We start from the raw sequence: 14,371 nt of genomic DNA on the forward strand, positions 1-14,371 counted from the left end.
GCTGAAATGTGTATTACTTGAAATATGGTGCTAGCTCAGAGGTTTGTGTAATGATTATTATTCAAATGTTTTTATCAGGTTTTCAAACATTTACACATTATACAGTATGCCAACATCTGCATCTGCATCTACCTGAGAGGCTGGCCAACACCAAAATTAATAAATATATAGTAAGAAATATTAGATATAAATGTAAATTATGTCTGCTGTGGATCGGGCGTTTTGAGGAGGAAGAAGATATACACGTAGGCAAAATTGTTGGTACCCTTCCGTTAAAGAAAGAAAAACCCACAATGGTCACTGAAATAACTTGAAACTGACAAAAGTAATAATAAAAATTCACTGAAAATGAACTAATGAAAATCAGCTATTGTTTTTGAATTATGGTTCAACAGAATCATTTTAAAAAACAAACTAATGAAACTGGCCTAGACAAAAATGATGGTACCCCTAGAAAAGATGTAAAATAATGTGACCATAGGGACATATTAAACTAAGGTGTGTCCTGTAAATAGCATCACAGGTATCTTCAAACTTGTAATCAGTCAGTCTGCCTATTTAAAGGGTGAAAAGTAGTCACTGTGCTGTTTGGTATCATGGTGTGTACCACACTGAACATGGACCACAGAAAGCTAAGGAGAGAGTTGTCTCAGGAGATTAGAAAGAACATTATAGACCTTCATGTTAAAGGTAAAGGCTATAAGACCATCTCCAAGCAGCTTGATGTTCCTGTGACTACAGCTGCACATATTATTCAGAAGTTTAAGGTCCATGGGACTGTAGCCTACCTCCCTGGACGTGGCCGCAAGAGGAAAATTGATGACAAATCGAAGAGACGGATAATACGAATGGTAACCAAAGAGCCCAGAACAACTTCCAAAGAGATTAGAGGTGAACTCCAAGGTCAAGGTACATCAGTGTCAGATTGTTGAGCCAAAGTGGACTTAATGGAAGACAACCGAGGAGGACGCAAATCATAAAAAAGCGAGACTGGAATTTTCCAAAATGCATATTGACAAGCCACAAAGCTTCTGGGAGAATGTCCTTTGGACAGATGAGACAAAACTTTAGCTTTTTGGCAAGTCACATCTGCTCTATGTTCACAGACGCAAAAATGAAGCATACAAAGAAAAGAACACTGTACCTACAGTGAAACATGGAGGAGGCTCGGTTATGTTATGGGGCTGCTTTTGTCATGTTATGTCCTGGGCAGTCTAGTAGTTTCCCTGTGTTTCCTCTGTTTCCCTGTCCTTTTGTCTCCTGAGTGTTTTACCCTGTTAGTCTGGTCTGTCTGTCTGGAAGGAGGTGTGGCCATCTCCTCCTCCCTCTCCTGGGCGGTAGTTGCTGGAGCAGCTGACACTAATCATCAATCAACACACACTCTGCAGTATATCAACCCTGGTCTTCTTGCCATTCATCGCCAGATCGTTTTCATCGCCACAGTGGTAGTAATCTTTCAGACTCACTTACTTTGCTAGTTAGCTTCCTTTTTGACTTTGCTCTTGCTCACTTGGTTCCTGTTGTGCTCATCCTGTTTTTATATTTTTGCCCTAGTGTGGTATACTTACCTGCCAGCTGCCTCCGCTTCCTGCTGCTCCTACCTGCTCACTCTCCAACCTCATTGCTTCCTCTTGGATCACAGTGGATTGGGATAACCATCTGGAGGAACACTGGAACCACATTCCCCATGCTCCTCGCTCCTGTCCTGTCTACCATTTTGAATTTATTATTATAATAAATTCTTTATTGTTACACCTTAAAAACCTGTTTTGTGTGTGCTGCTTTTGGGTCCACGTTTTGTTTAACCAGAACATAACAGCTCTGCTGCATCTGACACAGTGTTTCTTGAATCTGTGCATGGTACAATGAAATCTGAAGACTATCAAGGCATTCTGGAGCGAAATGTGCTGCCCAGTGTCAGAAAGCTTGGTCTCAGTTGCAGGTCATGGGTCCTCAAACAGGATAATGACCCAAAACACAGCTAAAAACACCCAAGAATGGCTAAGAACAAAACATTGGACTATTCTGAAGTGGCCTTCTATGAGCCCTGATCTAAATCCTATTGAACATCTGTGGAAGGAGCTGAAACATGCATTCGGAGAAGGCACCCTTCAAACCTGAGACAGCTGGAGCAGTTTGCTCACGAGGAGTGGGCCAACATACCTGTCGACAGGTGCAGAAGTCTCATTGAGAGTTACAGAAATCACTCGATTGAAGTGATTGCCTCGAAAGGTTGTACAACTAAATATTAAGTTAAGGGTACCATCATTTTTGTCCAGGCCAGTTTCATTAGTTTGTTTTTTAAAATGATTCTGTTGAACCACAATTCAAAAGTAATGACTGATTTTCATTAGTTAATTTTCAGTGAATTTTTATTTATTATTACTTTTGTCAGTTACAAGTTATTTCAGTGACCATTGTGGGTTTTTCTTTCTTTAACGGAAGGGTACCAACAATTTTGCCTACGTGTGTAAATGAGAAGTACCGGACGGTTCAACATCATTAATCCTTTAAGGCATTAGCATGTTCATTCTGCCTCAATCGGGTCCCAAACTCACAACCTCAGACACCAAAGGACAAGTCCCTGTCTTGGTGGGCTAACTGCCTAGGGGGGGGGGGGCATGTAAAGGCAGATTTCAAACTAGTGTAAAAAATTCCGTTTTCAAGATAAAATTCTGAGAATTTGCATACATATCCAGACAACACAGAGAAATGTATTTTAATACAGATTGATTGCTCTATAAGTGCCAAACTGATTAAAATTAAAAATGCTTGATTTCCATTGACTGCAATGGGGATGAAATTCAAAATACTGTAAAAAATACAGTTTTTGAGATAAAATTCTGAAATTTACCACCCTAGATCTGCCATGACCTCAACATTTTGTCATTTATTTTCATGAACATTGGAGCTTTTTTTAGCGAGACTGTGCAGTACTGTTTACACTAAAGCGTTTTGATTCACTGTGGGCTCAATTTTTTGATAAATCAAAAAATCTGGCTGGATCATTTGTGGAGGACATTCTGAAGATGCAGCGGAGCAAGTTTGGTGTCAATTGAGCAAGAAAAAAATGTAGGAAGAGATAGGTTTAATAAAAACCAGAGTGATGGAGTTCATAATTCCTGCCAAAAGAAGAAGAAGAAGAAGACTGACAAAAAATAAAAGAATCTACATTGATTCTATGAAGTTATGGTTACAAGTTACAGGCATTAAAGGTCCCATATCATGCTCATTTTCAGATTCATATTTGTATGTTGTGTTTCTACTAGAACATGTTTACATGCTGTAAGGTTAAAAAAAACTTTTTTTTCCTCATACTTTCAGCCTGAATATACCTGTATTCACCCTCTGTCTTAAAGCTCAGTTTTTTTTCGCATTTTGACGGAATTGCAACAGAATTGCGTTGCTAGGTCCATGAATACTTCCTGTCATCTGATGTCATAAACATACACTGCAACCAGGAATAAACTGGGACCCATTTAGAATGTTTACGTTAAAAACTTTGAAATGGTCTAAATATTGTAGATTTGTGACATCACAAATGGACAGAAATCCTGACGGCTTGTTTCAAATGCAGAGTTTCTGAATACGGGCTGTGTGTGTTTCTCCGTGGATTAAGCATTTCAATACTTTCACAGTATTTATATAGAACTTAAGCCTGCTTTATAATAAAAAAAACATGAAAATCTCACTTTTTTATAATATGGGACCTTTAAGTTATATTTATTGTAGTGTTGACATCATTATAGTAGTCCAGGAATGGTTGCCATACTTGTTTGAATGTATTAACCGAGCCCTGAGTGGTTTATATCTGATCTTTTCCAACTTATACTGAACCAGCTAGACTTGATTCAGCAGGTCTGTGTAATGATGATGAGCAGCCACACGGGGGCGCTCTAACCCAACAGATAGCATCTCTAGCTCGGTGGGTAGGTAGGCTACAGGTGGAGGGCGTGGATAAGTTAGCTGGTGGTCCCTGCTTTTCAACAAGCGTAAATATATTGTAAAGCACAATATAAGATAATTACAATATGCATACGTCATTCTGGTGAATTCGGCGTACAGAAAGTCAAACGAAGACGACTCAAATGTAATAAAAATGCTGTTTATCGGTTATAACTCTCCAGCCGTGCACTATCGCTGAGGTTTGATGGAAACAGGCCTCAGGGAACAACAGGCGACTCCATGAGTGAAGTTTAAGGCACGCCGAATTGAACAGTATCTCCTAATTATTTGCAAATAGCCGAACATTAGCCTCTATCAGGAATGCTCCTTTAGTAGCTATCAAAGAAACGTTTAACTTCACGAGTTTTCAACGGAGTTCGTCTCCTGTGTGAGGGACAGCTGCAGGAGAGAGAGGACCAGAGGGAAACGCTGCAGGACTGACTGACAGGTGAGCTAACTAATGAACAACTAGTGAACAAGCTGGCAACGTTTCATTTTAGCCACTAGCTTTAATGTTTATTCATTGTTTCAACATGCAGAGGTTGTTGTGTAGCCAGCCTGGAAGACACAGAGGAACGAACATCAGCCATGACTGAGGTAGGAGGATGTTTATAGCTGGAATCAACATTGCCAGCTATAAAATGATGCATGGTGCGTTCAGGGACTGAGATATCTGAGGCCAAACTGCTGGCTTCACTCTGCTGTTCATGGGGCTCATGTGAAACCTTCAGTGCTGACTGTGAATCCTCCTCACCTTCTCTTTCTGATCAAGATCACCACTTTCAGTTTTGGTCATAGATTTGAAATATACTGCTGGTAGCTTGAGTAGAAAGGCACCATTGTTTTTTCTTCCTAAATCTTTTTTATTGTTTTTTTTTGCAGACATGGCAAAGGTCATCATATCCAATGCAGAACATAACTGAGTGTCTGTGACATGAAATAAAAACATAGAAAGAGGACCCTCTCCCCCCCACCCCATGTTGGTCTGGGTCACTTGAAAGAGAGCGAAAAAATAAATAAATAATAAAATAAAAAGTAAATAAATAAATAATCAAATAAAATAGAGAAAAAAATTAAATTAAATAATAGATTTAGCTTAAAGCTGAAGTAGGCGGGACTGGAGCAAATATGATTTAAAAAAGTTATTTTTATAAAACGGTCACTATTTCGTGACAGTAGTACTTGAAACAGATCAAAAATCCTGTTCCTCTGTGTCCTCCGGTGTCTTCCGGTATCCTCCGGTGCTCCCAATGGCATCTGCAAGATTTCACATACTGGAGGAAAACAAGCAGTAAGAGCTGATCTGAGGTCCGCTGTCCAGCTGCTGTCTATGAGAGCCGGCTGTCAATCACTCTGAACTCTGACCAAACGGTCAAACTGGGCAGCGCTGATCAAATATGAATAAATTTTCTGTTACTGTAATGCCTATTTCTCTCCTCAAATGTTTTGTAAAATGGGAAAGTTTGTGACGTCGCCGCCGTTGTGAAATCTGGTGAAGGGACGCCAAGTTCCGGTCACATGACCGGAGCACAGCCAATAGGAACGCTCTCTCAATTAAATGACCTGTGATTGACCCGTCACAGGCTAGATTATTTAAAGCCTGAAAACAGAGCCATGAGGAGGTGCAGACGTCTAGTTTTCTCTCAGAACACTTGAATTACAATATGCTGAAAGGTTATCATAGAATTTTTGCCCAATGATGCCAAAAATATACTGCCTACTGCAGCTTTAATAAAGGTCAGAAAGGCACTATTGTTTTCAAGCCTTTTACCTGCTTCATCATACTCTTGAGTTTCAGAAAGTCTTTGTTTTGCAGTAGTAGTGAAGTGAAATTGTCAAGGCCATTGGGTCCCTCACACTGAGTCTCACACTGCCTCTCATCAGTAGTATTGGTAGTATTAGCCGTGCTGTCTTATTCTGTCCAAAATCAGATCTATTAACAACATTCTAAGATAAAACATCAGCTAAGGTCCATTACCAGACTGAAACATATTGATTTGGAGGCCTTGGTTTACATTACTTGGGTATTAACATTCAGATCTCTGGCTATGTACGCAGAGAGTTATGGATGTACTGAGTTTGTAATCCGATCACTATGCACTTTCAATGACTTATTATTTTCATTTGACAATTCCAAGTTCTGTCTGCTGTGTATGGTAGGTACCTATTAGGCATATGCTCAGTTTTAATCATCAGTCTTTATGTATTACTCATCATGCGGATGAGTCATGGTTGCCCTGACGATGAGATGCGTATACTGTAGTAAGAGGCTGGTGCTGATTGCAGTACGCTTTTGTTAAAATGTCGTCACATTACACTGAGTTCTTTATTTACTTCAAGTAAAGCCTGTAAGAGGCTCAAATTCAAGTGTGCATTTCCTGTTTCAGTGTGTTGTCCTCCATCTGACCCCGGAGGACTCGCAGATTAGACTTCACCTTTGATAAACTTTGAGGAATGTGCAGATGTGCACGTTTAGCCGATTGAAACACTGATGCACGGTGTTGTTTAGGAACGGACAAGTCACTATTATACCAGTGATTTCTAGCGATGTGCCTTGTTTTGTACAGTTTTACTACCAGACTACAACCTGCAGCGTCACTCTCACACAACGTTTACAGCTGCTGATGGCTCTGTTCACTATTTTTGTTCTACCTACATTAGAACTGTGACATCACATCCTGTTCTGGGACAATGTAATCATACAGAAGACAACTGTGACCATACCTTTAAACCAAATGGGGTGAAATCCCCTAAAGGGATAGTTTGGATCCATAGTCAGTGTATTACCTAAGGTAGATGACGGTCGGCACGCCCCCGGTTTGGAGAAGCAGACATGCCTTTCTGACGGGGAACAGAAGCCGTTATTACCTCAGCCAAGGCCGAAGGCCTAGGAAGGAGGTTATGTTTTCACCGGCGTTTTTTTGTCTGTTTGCAGGATTACTCCAAAAGTCCTCGATGGATTTGGATACCATTTTTTGTAGGGGTGGGGTGTAGCACAATAAACAATCCATTAGATTTTGGTGGCGATCAGGATCATGATCCGGATTCAGGAATATTCTTAAGGATTCCGATCCGCCTGAGCATTAAGACCACAGGATATAACACATGCGCAGTGTGTTTACATTTAAACTGCATGTTTTTGACCCCAAACTGCATGTGATTATCATAAATTGGGCATTTCTGTAAAGGGGAGACTCGTGGGTACCCATAGAACCCATTTTCATTCACATATCTGGAGGTCAGAGGTCAAAGGGACCCCTTTTGAAAATGTCCACAACAGTTTTTCCTCGCCAAATTTAGGGCACGTTTGAACATTATTTAACCTCCTTCCCGACAAGCCAGTATGGCATGGTTGGCACCAATGGATTCCTTCAGTTTTCTAGCTTCATATGATGCCAGTAGCTATAAAAAGAAGCCCATTATAACGTAGAAATCACTAAAAGTTGCAGAAATGCGTTAAAGAAACTAGAGGCGTCAAATCAAATTTGTGTTAACGCTAATCAGTAAACACTGTGGATCACTAATGAGGCATTCAGGATGTTTTCACACTGGTGTTTTTGTTTTAGAGAAACTGACATGTGTCTTTCCGTGTGTTAGCACTGGCATCGATGCTAGTACAAGACAATGGAGAATAAAACCCATTTGTCTCAGAGCAATATATCACATCCTTTCAAGCATTTTTAAACAAAAAACGCGTAGATAAGTGGCACAGCACGAGACGAGATGTTGAAAGAAATTGTTTCCATTCCCACTGACTTGCATCAGCATTGCTAACAGGAAGCTGCTGCCAATTGAAACCAGTCTTTGATCTTGGTTTGCATGTATGAGGGACAGGAGCAGCGTGGTCCTGCAGTCCAATAAGTAGCTCATGGTAAGAATATACTGTAGGTTTGGGTTCGGCTCCACATGTTGAAAATATGCACTTAAGGTGCTGAAAAGGGACTCAAGCATCCACTGAATGGTAGGTCAAGAAGACCCCTTTGAAAATGGCCATGCCAGTTTTTCCTCGCCAAAATTGAACGTAAGTTTGGAGCGTTATTTAGCCTCCTTCATAACAAGCTAGTGCAATTAGTTTCATATGATGCAACTATATTCACTCTAGCTTTAAAGGTCCCATATCGTGCTCATTTTCAGGTTCATACTTGTATTTTGTGTTTCCACTAGAACATGTTTACATGCTGTAATGTTCAAAAAACATTTATACACAATTATTTTCCTCATACTGTCTGCCTGAATATACCTGTATTTACCGTCTGTCTGAAACGCTCCCTTTTAGCGCATTTCAACAGAATTGCATTGCTAGGCAACAGTTTGGGTCCATGTTTACTTCCTGCCAGCTGATGTTATTTACATACACTGCAACAGGAACTATACTGGGACACATTTACAATGTTTAAGGTTAAAACCGTGTAATGGTCTAAATATTGTGTATTTGTGACATCACAAATGGACAGAAATCCAGCTTGTTTCAAACACACAATTTCTAAATACGAGCTGTGTGTATTTCTTCGTATATTGAGCGTTTTGATAGTTTAACAGTATTTATAAAGCCCTAAACCTGCTTTATAATATAAAAGACATGACAATCTCACTTTTTACAATATGGGACCTTTAAAAGAGAGCCCGCTACGCTACAGAGGTTAATTAAAAATCGATACAGTATCGCACAACATAATATTGCGATACTCATGTGTATTGATATTTTCTTACACCCCTAGTGAGACATACAGCTTATTAATTAAATACTGGTGTCAGATCAGTACTCTGTGTCGGCCCATACCCAAAGGTACCCGGGTATCGGTACTTGTATCGATACATCCCGAGCTGAGCTGCTGCAGTACAAATGTATAGCAGGAATCCCTTTTTAAAATCTAATTAGTCTAAATGTCACTACGGTGTGAAAATACAACAAAAAACGACAGATGCAGCTCAGATTTTATTCACATTTATTTTTGCTTTTAGTGTGCTCACAGAAAATTAGAACACCTTAAGCAGAGGAGTTTAATAGCAATTTTTGTTGTAAGCAAAGTTACATTCCATCTCTAAGTCAAACTGGTCAAAGCTTCTCCAGTATTTACAAAAGGAAAAAGAGAGAGAGAGAGAGAGAATGAGAGAGAGAGAGAAAGACAAGATGCTACACAAACATTTGCATCTGATAGATTCCTTAAATTTTTGTCAAAGACCACTGAAAAAGCATCGCCTGCTGTAATCAAAAAACATACCACAGTATATAAACAGTTAACCATTCCACTTATCACAGCTTGGTTTGGAGTTCAAAATTGCTTAAGAAGGTCTTCCGGGATGACTTTTCTCTTTCTTTCTTTTTTTCGTGTGTGTGTGTGTTGTTGTTATTTTACAAAAATGAGCGGGTGGAAAAAAGAGCTGCAAACTTCATGTGCTTCTTGATCGAGATTTCATTTTGTACAATAATCACAGTTAAAAACACCCCGCCTATACATACTTACATTTTTATTAAGGTCATAAAACCAACAATAAACAATAAAGCCTATACAACTTGTATTTCTACTGAATCACTGACTGGTACAGCTAATGAGAAGTGAAAAGCTCCTATATGACTTCCTACAAACCTAACTCTGGGATTCTCTTGTCGTCGTATCGTATAAATGACGTAGTGTTGTCAACCGTATGGTGGATATAGATGTTGGTCTCATAGTTTGTTTTTTTAAGACTACTCATTTCATAATAGTCTGTGGCACGTCCAGCCCCCCACCCAACTCCTCCCATAACCCCCCCACCCCCCTTCATTTACAGCTCTACCCCCCGTCTCCTTCATACCATGGGCATGTCCATACCATTTTGTTTACATTTTGTATAAAAAAAAAATTCAAAAGGAAAAAAAAAAAATAATACTGATGAAAAAATATATGGCAGAGTGTGGATGTATTTAATCTGTTGTACATATTGAAGCCACCCACCTCCCTAGCCCGCTGGAATGGAAGTAACAATGGACCGAGATGGGTTTTGTGTAAGGGGGCGGAGGGGGGAATGGAAACCAAAAATAAAAAATAAAGAAAAGCTTTAAAATATCCCTGGTTGTAGACAAGTTCTTCAAAGCCAGGACCTGGCGTCACTCCAACATACAAACAGGGAAATGTTCTTTGATTATCTTCTTTTTTTTTTTTTTTATTTCTCTCCTCTTTTCCCAACTTATTCGGCGGCCTCGGCGGCTGCTGCGGCCGGAGCCTCCGCTGACGCTGCTTCCTGCGCGGCCGGGGCGACCTCCTCTGTTTTGGGCGCCTCCTCCGCCGGCTTCTCCTCCGCCTTTGGCTCCTCTACGGGCGCGGCCTCCTTGGCCTCCTCGGCAGGTTTCTCTGCTGGTGCTGCTGCTGCTGCCACCTCTGGCTTGGCCTCTACCTCCTCCTTGGCAGCCTCGGCGGCAGGTGCAGCCTCCCCCTCAGCGGGCTTGGCCTCCTCGCCAGCGGCCGCTGCCTCCTCTGTGCCCTCGGCTTTGGCCTCCTCCGTGGATGCTGCCGCCGCCGCTACAGCCGCCTCCTCGCTCTCCGCTCCTTCCCCTGTCTCCTTTTTGGTCTTCTTGAAAGAAAAGCCGCTGAGCTTGAAGGACTTCTTGAAGGAGAACCTCTTCTTCTTCTTCTTGGGGGTCTCGTTGCTGGTGGAAGGCGTGGCGCCGTCCTCCGTCTTCGCTGCCGCCTCTCCCTCAGCGGGAGCAGGGGATGCTGCCTCTACCTTCTCTACCCCATCCACTGCATCCTTCTCAGCGGGGGCAGCGGCCTCCTCCTCCTTGTTGTTGGCCTCCTCCTCCTTGGGGCTCTCCTCGGCCCCGGCGCTGCCGTTGGCCTGCACCTCCTCTTTGCCGTTCTCGGCCGCCGCGGGAGAGGCATCCCCGTTCACTTTAACATGGCCGTTTTCCTAAAAAGAGAGAGCAAACAGTGGCTTGTTAATGTCATGTAAAAGAGGCTGGCATGGATTCAAGCCTCCAGCCGGACTGTGTTCCACTGATGGACCACCAGGGGCAGCAGACACCAACAAATCAGCAGGGACAAAAGCACACTCTCACTTCATTCAGCCTGGACTCAGTGGACACTTTCAAGCTTTTAAACTTGGAGATAATCACAATCACAGTCATGCACTAGACTAAAAAGGCAACATGTTTGCTCATCTTTACAACCCTGAATTCATTCCCATCCTGAGCAGAGTGAACGCAGTGCCTCGGCTGGATCACAAGAGGTCGGTGCGTGCATGGTCGCTCCAACAACAAAGCAGCTGCTCATTAAAACAGCAGATGCTCATTAGTTGAGCACATCACGGAGAGCACAGTTCACACACATTCCCCAAAATGTATAAAAATCTAAACTGGGTTCTGAATTGTAATATTTTGTCCAAAATCCAAACTCTAAAAGGAGCCAGTAAGACCAGCTCTCTCTCTGTCTCTCTCTCTCACTCTCTCTCCCCCCCACCCCCTCCCTCCTGTGTGATAGCAGGCTGCCATCTCCACTTTCTAGTCGAGCATCTGCAACAAAAGGAGCGGTGCCGGAGCGCACTCACTCAGCCTTTTGTTGCTGTCTGTTGCATCTCGTTCTTATTCAGCATTTTTTTTTTTCCAATTTACGCATCGAGAGGCGACTTCATTCAAAAAAGCTGTACATTATTATTATCCTGAAATAAAAAAAATTTGGAGTGCATTTCCCAAAATCAACCATTCAACACATGATTTCATTCAAATCTTACAATTCAGAATGATTTCAACAACCAAATTGTCTCCTTCCTCGAAAATAACCGCTTATTTTGCCAAATTCCCTTTAAATATCAGCTCAAAATACAGTTTCCAACCAAACAATGGAAATATCAAACGCTCAACTGTTGCTCATGAACTATATAATCTATTCAGAATTAAAAAACACAAGTCGTTCCGTGTGGTTTTAAACTCCCACCGCGCGTCTCCATTCAATCTCTCCACAATTACGCACGGATTGCGCAGCCGCCTCCAGAGCGGAGCGGCTCTCTCCGGTGATGGATGCTCAGAGTCTGGATGATAAAACCTCATTTACCTGTCCGTTGGTCTTGGTGGGTGAAGCACCAACCTCTCCGTGTTTTTCCACCGCGATTTCAGCCTTTCCAGGTGTCTTGGACAATTGCGCTCCCATGCTTTTTTTTCGCTCCAACAAAGAAACTCAACCGATCCAAAAAAAAAAACCGAACAAAGACCCACAAGCCCTCTTTGTTGAAACGCAAAGCTCTTCGCTGCTGTCTCTCTCTCTCTCTCTGTGCACAAAGAAAAAAAGTTCACAGGGGAAAAAATGGAAAGCAAAAGTCCAGTTTAAAGCGACGAGGGGTTTTTCAAAAATAGCAGTAAAAAAGCTGACAGGTGAAGGAGAAGTAATAAAATCCCAGCTCGGTGGCCGTGTCGCTGTAGACAGGCTGCAAAATGGAGAAATTTCCCTTGTTGCTAATAAGATGCGGAGTCCAACGCCCAAGTGAAGAGATGAATGGGCGCTCCGAGCGATGACGGCACCGCACTCTGATTCAGCCAATCACAGCGCGCCGCTCACAGCGTGGGCGGGGTTTGAGTGAAGGGAGTGAACAATAGATTGTAGCGCTGCGTTCATGGTACGTCGGGATATTTAAAGTATTTTTTTTTTTTTAAATGGCAACATTGAACTGATTCATCTTACCAAAACCACGTGATCATTTGTTTTGCATTTAAATGGAAAAATACCTAACAATAATGATCAAATATGAACGATTTTAATCGCATTCAAATGTTTTTTTTTTTCCTTCTTTTTGCACCAATATGTCATGCTATCATAGTGAACTCAAGGTCCACTTATTAGTTTACTGGAGCTAAATATCAAAGATATAATAACTTTTGCGCATAAGATAAGGATCTTAGATCGTCTAAAATCAACATTTAAACAAATCATTGTTTTGTGTATTTTTGGGGTCTCTGAAATGAAAATACATCAATTTATATAGGCAAAACATGGTTCAAAATATTCACATTTAGGTGTTTATTTTATTACTTTGTCTATTTGCGTCTGTAGATTTCTCCTGAATTCACCAATATTTAGCATTAGATAATGCCTGATTTGCATATTTAAACAAACATTTTCAGAAAATTTGTAATACAAAAAATATTTGTCGTAATGTGAGTAATCAACTGGGGAAGTTTCATGGTGATTTCTATTAGTTATTTTTTATATATTTATATATTTTTACCCTATTCACCTGTAGTGTCTTCACAATCCATATCTTCAAATGATTTTTTCTCAGCCAGAAATCTCCCCTTCAGTATCTCTTACATCCACCAAACTTTCCAGTTTCATTACTATCTATATTATGAAGGGTTTCACTGAGGTCATATATCATTCATAGCCTGATTTATGCATCATTTTATTTCTAAAAACATGGTGAAAATGAAGTTTTTTAATGGCTGTATTTTGATAAAAACAGATATTCAAACTTCCCTCTGTAAAAACCTTTGACTCTATATGTCAACAAAATGAAACAAGAATGTTGAACTTGGCTTTATCCAATGTCCAGATTACTGTTCTGGAAATGTATGCAAATTAGCACATATTTGATATGATAATGCCTCATTTGCATATTTAAACATACATTTTCAGACGATTTGTAATAGAAGAAAATAATATTCTTAATGTAAGTAATCAACTGGGGAAGTTATTTTATTTTATTTTTTTACCCTATTCATCTTGGTTATGTCCCCTTAAATGAACATTTGTTTTCATTATTCATATTTGGTATATAGTTTTGGACCTAAAGCTTTGTCATAGTTGATTATTGTTGGTAATTTTCTCGTTCAAACTACATTTCCAGACAAACTATCCGAAGTATTTGCGCCTAATTCCAAAACTGACCTGTGGAAATCAGAAACCAGAACCCTAACATAACCGGTCCAAAAGGGACCCGAGGACAGCCAGATCAGACTTATAGTTAGACCAGATCCCGAATACAGTGGACCCAATCAGACCCCTTATGTATCACATGGTCAGAGAGGTGATAGCGAGCATAGACCCGAGCCAATAGACGGGGACCCTGCCTGATCCAGATTAGACTGAATATACAGTGATTTGGACCTGGCCTGATTTGAGTCTTGGGTCGGAGATGGTACTCAGAAACATGAACCCCTATAGATCTCTAGACCGGTGGTTATCAAAGTGGGGTCTGGGGAATATATTTTCACTATAATTCCATCCATAAGCAACACAATGACAGAAATGTACGACTATTTTGGTTATGGGTTTAATACGGTTTCTGTTATAAAACATCTAAAAGATCAGATGGGGGACCCTGGGACAAAATCTTATCAAATGGGGGTCTGTGCAAGTGTAGGGGTCCTCGACGTGAAAAACTTTAGGAACCGAACCACCGCTCTAGTCTAGACTACATAACAGTTTATATTTTTCGGGCAGTAAACAGTGATAAAACG

The 14,371-nt window shown here is 40.9% G+C and overlaps 1 protein-coding gene across 1 annotated transcript; it reads right to left on the reverse strand.

The window, feature by feature from the left end:
- Positions 1–8,874: 8,874 nt before the first annotated feature.
- marcksa (myristoylated alanine-rich protein kinase C substrate a) lies at positions 8,875–12,405 on the reverse strand. The gene is made up of 2 exons (XM_037750865.1): positions 11,973–12,405; positions 8,875–10,833 (listed from the first exon to the last, which is right to left on the reverse strand). The coding sequence occupies exons 1-2, from the start codon at positions 12,066–12,068 to the stop codon at positions 10,114–10,116; spliced, it is 816 nt and encodes a 271-aa protein (XP_037606793.1). The 5' UTR covers positions 12,069–12,405; the 3' UTR covers positions 8,875–10,113.
- Positions 12,406–14,371: the final 1,966 nt, after the last annotated feature.

The sequence above is a fragment of the Sebastes umbrosus genome, chromosome 18, assembly GCF_015220745.1.
Source record: "Sebastes umbrosus isolate fSebUmb1 chromosome 18, fSebUmb1.pri, whole genome shotgun sequence".
In the NCBI taxonomy this organism is placed as follows: Eukaryota; Metazoa; Chordata; class Actinopteri; order Perciformes; family Sebastidae; genus Sebastes; species Sebastes umbrosus.

Bases quoted from the DNA above. Each gene is read 5' to 3' on its own strand.
- marcksa (XM_037750865.1), bottom strand. From the start codon at position 12,068: ATGGGAGCGCAATTGTCCAAGACACCTGGAAAGGCTGAAATCGCGGTG. The intron at 10,834-11,972 runs GTAAATGAGGTT...CTCTCTTTTTAG, and splicing joins CCACCAAGACCAACGGACAG to GAAAACGGCCATGTTAAAGT.